Raw genomic sequence first — 10,207 nt, forward strand, 5'->3', positions numbered from 1 at the left:
TAAGGTCAGAGAGGTGATGGGGGTCATGGCAGACCCAAGAGTCCCTAAAGGGACTCTGGCTCTTATTGAGAGCAGAACCCTGAGCCTTCATGAGCATGAACAGCTCCCCAGAGGTTGGAGGGTGTCTGCAGGGAGGGCAGCAGCTGCTAGGTACTCGAGGTGGTATGACACGTCGGATCCAGGGTGACCAGTGGGATGGGGACCAGGGAGAGGAGACAGGATGAGGCTGACAGCCATACAGGGCTGGGGCTCCCATGGAGGCTGGTCTGGATGCCCCACCAGGGATCCACCAGCCCAGTGGGGTAACAGGGCCCATGGGACCAACTTGACTCAGAGTGAAACTATGAGGTCACTTCAAAGGACAGGAATGTCAGGGAGGCCAGACATGTGGACCCAGGCCAGAGAGTTGAAGCCCAGGCCAGAGAGGTGGGGCCAGGCCAGACAAGTGGAACCCAGGCTGGATTGGTGGGGCCAGGCTGGACAGGTGGGGCCAGGCCTGATGGGTGGGAACCCCGCCACTCTCTCCCCATGGCTTCCAACCCCAGTCCCCCTGAGGTACAGCAGAGACTCACACCCTATGCCTGGTTCCAATCCTTTGCTATGTCTCTTCCAGTCGTGTAGACTCAAGAAGTGACTGAACCCCTGTGCCTCAGTTTCCTTGTCTATACGATGGGAACAGCATAGCTCCTGCTGCAGTGGCTGCTGGGAGAATGAAGCGAGCTGATGCCTTGCCTCGCATGGAGGAGACATGAATTTGCCCTGACCTTGACCCCGTCTGCCACCATTCCTATTTCTGTGACTTTTGGCATCACTGTAGATCAGGTCAGGCTCTGGCCTTCCACTCCCCCCTGGTAATGGGGTGTGAGTGGTGGTGGCCCAAAAGGGCCACATGTGTGCTTCACACACATAGCTGCTCTACTCCCCACAACTGTCCACTGACACCAAGCTCACCAGAGAACCCTCCCTTGTCTGGGGCCCAGAGGTGCCAGCAGCCAGGTGAGTGTGCACAGCTCTGTGCCTGCTGTCTGCAGAGTCCAGCGGGCAGCATTTGCCTCAAAATGGTGCTCCAAGGCAGAAGCAGAGCCAGGGCCACTGAGATTCTGCCAGGTGGGGTCTGAGCAGAGCAGCCTGTGGGGCAAGGATGCACCCCCTGGACAGGACAGCCTGGGCTTTCTGCCACGGTGTCTCTCCCCACATACACACATGTACCCCCCCCCATACCTCCACACCCCCCCCACGCACGTATACCCCACAGGTGCACCCCCCACATGCATACACACCCACACCCATGCACCCCCCACATACACACATACCCATATATGTATATGCCCCCCACACATGTGCACACCTCCACGCACATACAGACACCCACCCCCATGCGTACACACGCACACTGACCACGACTAGAATGTGGGTCAGGAGTGGTTTGCACCTGCTGGGCTGGGCACCAGGGTTCCAAGCCAGCTCTCCCCCACGTGCAGCTTCAAACAGAAGCCCGGTACAGAGTCCTGGTGAGCCGAATAAAGCTGTGAACTCTTTGGCCAGTTTTCTTTCTCGAACTACTTGGGCAAACCAGGCCACCGGAACATTCTCCACGCAGAACTGGAACCAAATATCACAATTGCCCTGAGTCCCCAAAGCAGTCGGTACCATGTGGGTTTCAGATTCTAGCTCCTAAGGGAGAAAGTGCCTCAGTGACCTCAGTGACTGCCCACCACCCCAGCCCAGCCGCCCCTCTGCTGATGACCCCATCGACCTTCTCCATGCGTCCCAACCTGAAAGCCCTGCCTGGTCCCGCCATCCTCCCAGGCTGGTCCCCATTGGGCACCTCCCCAGAACCCACCTGGCCTGCAAGGCCTCCTCCCGCGCCCCTGACGCCATCATGACAGCCCGTTACCTCCTTCCAGGCACCTGCCAGTCTAGTTACTTATCTGCTTCCTCTGCCTGGAGCAAACCTCATGGCAGGCACAGGGCCAGGCACACAGCCGGTGCTAACTAAATGCTCAGTGAGTCAGGGAGGGTGGAACAAGTCAGAGCATTCCCTGCGGGCCAATAGTCACTTCGAGAGGCTCAGTAGCCCCACATGCAAGCCTGGCCTACCCCAGGGCCACCACAGCCTGGGCCCCAACAAGCAAGAGACAACAAGAGACCATCCCGAGCAACTGCCTGGGCGAGCGGGAACCACCAGGGGCCGCATGAGGGAGGCGGCCTGGGGATGTAACCCATAGCCTCGAAAACCTGACTGGGAGGTAGCCCAGCTGCCCGGTGGCCTCATGGAGGCTGCACCCAGAGACATGTCCTCAAGGGCCACGAGGAAGGGCAGGTACCCCGGTCCCCAAAGATGGGCAGCAAAAAGTTCTCAGCAGTGGAGCACAGGCAGTCAATCACAGCCTAGGCGGTGTGACCATGGCAGGGGGCCTCAGCCCTGCCCCTGACCAGCTGTCCTTCTGCCCTGGACAAGACGCAGAGGCCCAGGGCCTTGGTTTCCTCATCTCCAGAGGACTGGTCATGGCCCCCACCTCCTGGGGCTCCATGCAGAGCCAACGAACCCAAGTCAAGGCCCCCAGTGGGCGCCTTGCCAGGTCACTGTGTGCGGTTGTTGCCACTCTGGCTGCCCTCAGCCCATGACCCCCACGCCCACAGTGGGTGTGGCTTCCAGCCTCCAGCGTCCTCCCTCCACAAGGTGGCCACTGCCCACCTAAACAGAATGGGGTGGGTGTAGGGGGACAGACAGGGCCCAAGGCCTCACCACCTGCCAGCCACAGGCAGCCCCTTGGCGGCTCCCATCCCGGGCTGGCCTGCTCTGGGGGGACCACCCTGCTGACCCTGCTTCCAGCCAGCTGGTCCTCTAGTTTCTTTATTCATTACCTGCCTCCCCAGCTGAGTGGAGCTGACTCAGTCTCTCACTGGCCACTGGCAAACGGAGCTGGAACAGCGGGGGCCTCAAGAGTTCTTTCCAAGTGGGAGAGGAGCTGACAACTCGCAGGCCGTTTTGACTGTTCCAGAGCGCAGGAAAAGTCGCAGCAGAACCAGCACACACAAGATAGCCTCAGACTAAATACTTAGGAACACAGTGCCAAAAATCTCAACTAAAATATCAGCAAAGCGACCTGAAGCCAGACTCTGCTACCACAGCCAGGCAGGCCTGGTTCCGGAACTCAGGGACATCGCAACATCACCGGGTCCAGGGAAGGAAAACAATCGTCATCACACAGGGCAAGAGTGAGGCCCACTGCCCACTTCTGACACGGGGCCAGATGCTTCCTGGGAGGGACACAGTGTCCGTGTGAAAGGACGCACATGCCAAGTGGAGGGGCAGCAGGAGAGGCCCACTAGAGGGGTGGGGCACCCACCCAGCGCTTTGGAAGTGTTGACAGACTCCACAAGAAACGAAAGGAGACGGGCAATGACAACACTGCGGTTCCAGCAGATGCCATGGTGGCCAGAGGAAAATCCTAAGGCTCTACCGGGAAGCTGTCAGAACCAACAGGAGTTCCACAAATTACCCAGGTAGAAACAAGAGGGGAGAGATGGCTTCCTTATATGCACGACAGCCACCTCTCAGCAAACGGCGACCAAGACGTAAGGCAGAAGGAGTCAGCAAAACGCGCAGACCTCAGCCGGGAACAGGCCTGGCACCACCTCTGGAAGGGTGAATGCCTCACCACTTATCAAAACCCTACAAAAATGGCACACAGCCACACAGACACCCCAGTCTGGGTCTAGGAGTTTCCCTCTGGATACAACCATGTGCATGAGGAGGTTCTGGGTGGGGAGAGACATTGGATAGCAAACTGATACCACCTGAGTCCTCTTGGGGGAAACAAGGGACAGAGGGTCTAACCTGCCAGGGATGAGAGCCGAGAGGATAAGCCAGGAGGGGACGCCGTGGCCCAGACACAGAGGAGAGAGCAAGTCACCCAACACCTGAGGAAAGAACCTTTCAGGTGGGGGGCAGAGCAGATGGCAAGGGCTGGAAGCATGCCCACATGTGTGTCCGAGGATCCTCAGGGGGCAAGTGTGGCTGGAGCTGCAGGAGCCAAGGGCAGGGGTGGAGACAGAGGGGCCACAGAAGGGCAGGGCTACTGAACTGAAAGCTCAGAGTCAAGAAGTGACAAGCCCAAGAAGCTGGAGGGGCAGGGACAGGGGCCAGCTCAGTAAGTGGGAAGGTGGGAGTGACTATCCTTCTGCAGCAGACCCAGGACAACAGATGGAGGAAGTGAGGCCCTTCTAAGAGCTCCTGGGTGGGGCTTTGCGTGTGTGGCCGAGGGGTCAGGTCCAGGCCACGGAGTTGCTGCCCAGAAGGGGTCTGGGCAGGCTGGATGGGTCAGGGCCAGGTGTCCAGACAGGGCACATAGCAATAGGCAGAAATGGGTGGGGGTGCAGGGGTGGGGGGGGGGGTGAGACTCACATAGGCCCCAAGCACACACACACCACATATGTGCCTGGCCAGGGCCCCACCACACACATGTATTTACACACATGCACACATGCATGCACATATCTGGGACATAGACTCACCACCACACACACATGTACACATACACAGCATACATATGCACACTCTGGACCCAAAACTCCGTCCAGAAAGTCAGAGTGGGGCCAGAAGAAAGGAGGGCTGTGGACTGCCACTGGGGAGCCCCTCATGGCCCATGCAGCCCCTCCTGGGCAAAACAGACTCATGGGAAGGTGAGGCTGCCAACTGTGGGGCATCATGATAGTCCGACTCCTGGGCACTCTACTCCCGGCACAGTGCAGCCTCCAGACACCTAGCAGACGGGTGGAAGCGGGAAGACAGAGAGAGGGGTGTGCCATCCTCACTGCCATCAGGACCACACGGCCCTCGAAGGTGCTGGAGCATAGTGTGGGCAGGAGTCCACAAGTGCTGCACAGACAACCTCTAGCCAGAGGGGTGTGGGTGGGGTGACGGAGCCTGGGAGATGGCCCCTGCCCACCCACATGGGGCTTGAGACCTTCACCTGTGCCCAGGAGTGGGCAGGGCCAATGAACTGGCCAGCAGACACATGGCCACTGTCCATCAGGACCACAGCTGCCTCCACCGCCCTGTGCCACATCATGCGAGCATTCGCCCTGAGGCCCCATCGCCCACAATGGATGTGTGGTGATGGTGGGTGATGCAGCAGACCCCTCCCAACCTGTGCACATGGCCACAGGCTCTGCAGACCCACATCAATGCCCATGGCACTCAGAGAGGGCAGCCTTTCCCACAGGTCAGGTAGCCAACCCAGAACTGCAAAGGGCACCTATTGTTGCTCCTGCAGCCCAGGAAAAGGCTATCCAAGGCTGTCCCTTCTAACGTTGTGGACCACCCTTCCCTCCACTCAAGCTCAGATTTTCCGCAAAGAGCATCTTGAAGATGCAGCCCAAGTCTGGGTAAAGATCTGCAGTGTCTGTGGACTGGCATTGCGGTGGGCAGATCCTGGACGAGGACTTCACACCCTGGCCTTAGTTTCCTCATCTAGAAAATGGGAGTGTGAGGACAGAGAGCCCTCAGGACAGTGCCCTCGGTGGCCATCGTTGTCACCACTGCTCCCAACATGCTTGTCTCCCCTACAACAGGGCACTGACTCACAAAACAGGAGATGGTGACACTGCAGGGACCCCAGCCCAGGTTCCAAACCCACAATTAGCAAAACTGCTGCTGCCCCAGAGTGGTGGACACCCACGCAGACAAGGGGGCCACATAATCGCTTTGCTTTCACCCACTGGCGGGATCCCCCTTGGAGGGAGCTGCTCCAACTCCCCAGCCCTGACAGCTGTGGGCCCTTGGGGGGATGGGGGAGCAACGCAGTGCCATCCTTGGAGGGTTCCAGGCTTGGCGCCACACTCTCATCCAAGACTGCGGGCAAAGCACTCCCCTCTCTGCGCTTCAGTTTCCCCATCTAGAGAGTAGGAGGCAGTCTGGAGGTGGTGCTCTGGCCCCAAGGCTCAGACATTCTTCAAGGTGAAGGCTTCTCCCACCACTGGCTCTCCTCATGGAGCCCAACTGACTGAGTGGTCTCAGTCCTGACTTCTTGTCAGAGGGATGGGCTAGGCACATGGCTCCCCAGATCAAAGCCCTCAAAGGAAAGCCTGGCAGCATGTGCTTCTGCACACGGGGCAGGAGGGATGCATCCTAACTCCCCAAATGCACAGCCCTAAGTGCCCAGAGCCAGCAGAGACTGTGTCCCCCTACCCCTGGGGGACGTCAAACACACTCCCAGAGACGCCACCAGCCCTGAGCTTCCCAGACGTGGCCCAGGGCAGGGGGAGACTTGGCACCCCTACCTCCAAAGGGACTATGTCCAGACCTGCAGCGGGCCATCGTCCATTGGGACCAAGGCCACCTCCACCAGCTGCCTTGAGGCTCACATCCTCAGCCCGAGGGTCCCACCTGCGTCTGGGAAGAACTCGGTCATTTCTAGCAGAAATGCACAGCACGCCCCTGGACAGCCCCGAAGGCTGGGGGCTGGGCGGCGCAGCCAGGCCAGGCCAGGCCAGGCCCACCCCTCCACGCACAGCCATTCACCTGCTGATGTGGTCCTGGGGAGGCAGGGGTGGGGTTTCTCAAGGACAACTCCATGTAGCAGGTTGAGTCTGGTTTTAGGTGTACATTCTGTGGATTATCAAAGTAACAGGTGCTGATCAGTGTAGAAAACAGGAGGATTAGAGAAAGGAAGCCACCTGTCCACTCAGCTAGAATTTTGGGTGTTTTCCCTTCCATCTTTACTCCCGGGTATACCCTCCCGGACATGTGTACAGATGTGGTGAGTGACCCTATCCTTCTACCAAAGAGCAAGGACACAGACCTGTGCGCACAGACCACACGTCTGTGGTTACGTTTGCACAATGAGCTCAGAAAGGCCAGGAGCGGCGAGAGTAGTGACTGGAGGAGGCTGAGGTTGGAGCTGAAACTTTTTTCAGGATATAGCTTTTCATAAAGCTTGATTTTTGAGCCAGGGGAAAGAGTTTTGCTGTTTGAAAGGCAAATTAACAAGGAATCATATGGACGCCAACCCAGATGGGTGGTTTCCGCCAGGTGCTAGCAGCATACGCGTCTCCAGCACAGAACACACAGGGGAAGGGCCGGTGCACGTAGCGCAGGCATGCCTGATGGAAAGCACTCGGAGGCACACAGTAGGTTTGCTGGGCCCGCCCTGGCTCTGCCTACAAGGTGAATCTCCCAGGAGACCCAAGGCCTGAAGGCTGCCTTTGCCATCGGGGAGGAAGGATCGGGAGGACCTGGGTAGAGAACCACAGTGCTGCCCCGCCCGTCCTCCAAAGGGCTTCCTGTCACCTCTGGTCAACACCCTAGGAGACAGAGATGTAACAGGAACCAGATGGACAGCAAGAGCCATCTGTCCAGCGGTCCCAAATCCATCTGGCTCCTGTGAGTGAGAGCAGAGGAAAGAGAGCCCCTGTCCCCACAAGACCCCTGTCCCACTGCAACCTGCTCATGCCCCTACCCTGTTAAATGGAGTATCAAAAAGTTAACAGGGGACCAGGGCTCAGGTGTGTGACCCCTGGCTAGCCATGGCCTCTGTACACCCCCAACTGGGAGACCAGGTTCTGGCCATCCAACCCAGGACTCTGGTGGAGATCACTCCGTGCCGGGGCTGCGGATGTACCCTGGGCCAGGCCAGACGCGGCGGGCCGCTCCTCAGCTGACAACACCACTGCCACATTATGGAGTTCCTGCTGCGTCTGCAGCACTTAACAGAAGTGGCCTGTGATCCTCTCAGCTGCCCCAGAGGCAGGGACTTGGTCTCCCTCGGGGCAGACGCAGGTGCGGGGGGATGAAGGGGTACCTGCCTCCAGTGTGGGGGGCCTGCATCTTCAGGACAAAAGTAAGGAGGAGGACTCTCGGCACACTGACAATGTTCTCTGTGCAGGTCCCACCTCCTGCACAGGTCTACATGTGACGTTTGTTTGTTCACGCTCTGGGGATGGCAGCTCATGTCTCACATGCAAGCCAAGACAGACTCGTGAGGGCCTGGCAGAGCTGAGACCAGGCAGACTGGGGCCTTGACACTCACGGTGCTGGGCCTCAGTGTCCCCCTCTGTGTAGCGGAGACAAGCAGGCTGAGAACAGTGCCTGATAGAGTACACGTTCACTGCACGCTGTCACTATCCACATCATTCTGAATTATCCGAAATCTGGGGGAAAACCACTAAGCTTTAGCAAGAAATGAGGCCAAACAAGAGTGCTGATCTAGAAGTTATGACTTGTCCAGAAACCCTGTACTTTCCAAGGCATGCAGACCCCCACCAGCTAAGGTCAGAGAAAGGTACATGGAGCAGCCCCAGGTGACGTGGCTGTGTGAATGCCAAGCAGAAAGTAGGCTCAGTCTCACTATGACCCGGCCAGTGCTGCTCTGAGTCTGCAGAAGCCCCCAAACCTAAGGCTGCACTTCCAGTGCCCCCGATGCAGGAGGGTTACAGCCAGAGCTACTGCAGGCAGCACGTGGACCCAACAGGCCTATTTCACCAGGGCATGCTGAGTGACCTTAGCTGCAGCCTTCCTGAACTTCGGTTTCTCCTCTCACTCATTCACTCGCTCCCAACACAAATGTGTACAGGACACTGGGACCCCACAGGGGACACAGAAAATAGACATGATGCCTGCTCTCTTCCAGCTTCCAAGTTCTGGCGGGGAGAGCGCCAAAACAACAGAGACCAAGTAAATCACAAGACAGCTTCAGAGAGAGAGGTAACTGACAGGAAGGAAAGTATGTGAAATAACATGGGGGGGAGGGGGCAGCCTCAGACAGTGGCTGAGGAAGGCCTGTCTGAAGGACATTTGTACTGAGACACGAAGGCGCCAAACAAGGGCCCAGGCAGAGAGAACAGTGGGGCTCAGGCAGAGGGAACGGCAGGTACGGAGGCCCTGAGGCAGCAGAACTCAAAAGGGGCTGATATGCCAGTGCGGGAGGAAGTCGGGTGGAAGAGGCTGGCTGGCAGGGTGCAGGGCGTTGGAGGCCACAGTTCAGGTTTTGTTTTCCCCCCACCTGGCAGGGCGGTTACACATCTGGAAGGTGGGTGGTGTCACCACTCTCAGAAGGTGCAGGGCAGGACCTGGCTTGCACAAAGGCAGAAAACTTGGCCTGGGGCCACCCCTTCCCAGTACAGAGCCATGACATGTGCCACCACACCCCTCCAAAGTGTCTTAGTTGGGAACCCTTTGGCCCAGGAGCCATCTCAGGACCCCCAGGTGTGCATGACAGGAGACCCCGGGGACTGTGTGGTTAAGCACAAGCTCTAACACAGACGTCCCACCTCCGTACATCCACCTACCCAGACAGAAAGTGGCAAACCTGTCCCTGAGGCTCTCCAGACCCAGAGGACCCCAGGGTTAGGGCTCACTGCAGGGACCTCAGCCTCTGAAACTGGGGGATCCCAGGCCACTGGCCCCCAAGCCCAAGAGAAAGGGAGGGAGACTATTCACTGAGTGGTCTCTGGGACTCCAAGCCCAACAGATACTAGTCCCCCAAAAGAAGTGCTGCATGGGGCCCCTGCAGGGGGGCAGGGCTGGCTGGCTGAGGCTCGCAGGACACCAGGGCCTGGCCAGCATTTCTCTCCAGGCCAGTTCTAGGAGAAGGCGGCTCCCCACCCACCCCACTTGCCAACTCTCTGACAGTATTCATTTCCCTCCGCACTCAACTGGGTTCAGGCAAAAACGGCAGTATTTGCTCAGCAAATACTGTCCATGATAACGCAGCCAGACAAGCAATATTTTTTGCCATCCTATTAACCACGCAGCAAGTAGCGGGTCACCGAGAGGGGTCTCCCCGTCTAAACAGAAACCTCAACGGGAAGGGAGGAACAGGAAGAACTCAAAGTATCCATTTTATCACCCCTCCACCAACTCCAGCAGTGCTCATCTCCCTAGCACAGCCTGAGCCGAAAAAGTGATACTTTGGCAACAGAAACACAATTGAGAAAAGCCCGATTGTGCAGCCAGACACCCCCGGCTTGGGCAGCGTCACGGAGGGATTCTTCTCCCCGGCAGCTCGGACGCGAACACCCCCTGCCCCCGCGCCGCCGGGTCGCCCGGGTTCCCCGGGAGCGGCCGGCGAGGCGCGGGCGCGCGGTCTGGCCCTCGGGGCGGCGTCTCCGGCCCGCCGCCGCCCACCTACCTCCAAGGCCTCCAGCGTGCTGAAGCTGGCGATGGCGAAGCCGTCGATGACCTCCTCCTCCTGCGAGCTGG

At 58.6% G+C, this 10,207-nt stretch overlaps 1 protein-coding gene across 1 annotated transcript in view; it reads right to left on the minus strand.

Annotated features, from left to right (window-relative positions):
* The window catches only part of FBRSL1 (fibrosin like 1), a 99,091-nt gene that overhangs the window by 78,288 nt on the left and 10,596 nt on the right, over positions 1 to 10,207 (minus strand). The window contains exon 2 of the mRNA XM_046641012.1: positions 10,137 to 10,203. Within this exon, the coding sequence (XP_046496968.1) occupies positions 10,137 to 10,203 (67 nt within the window). The remainder of the gene's footprint in view (positions 1 to 10,136; positions 10,204 to 10,207) is intronic.

This window comes from Equus quagga, chromosome 15 (assembly GCF_021613505.1).
Source record: "Equus quagga isolate Etosha38 chromosome 15, UCLA_HA_Equagga_1.0, whole genome shotgun sequence".
NCBI lineage: Eukaryota > Metazoa > Chordata > Mammalia > Perissodactyla > Equidae > Equus > Equus quagga.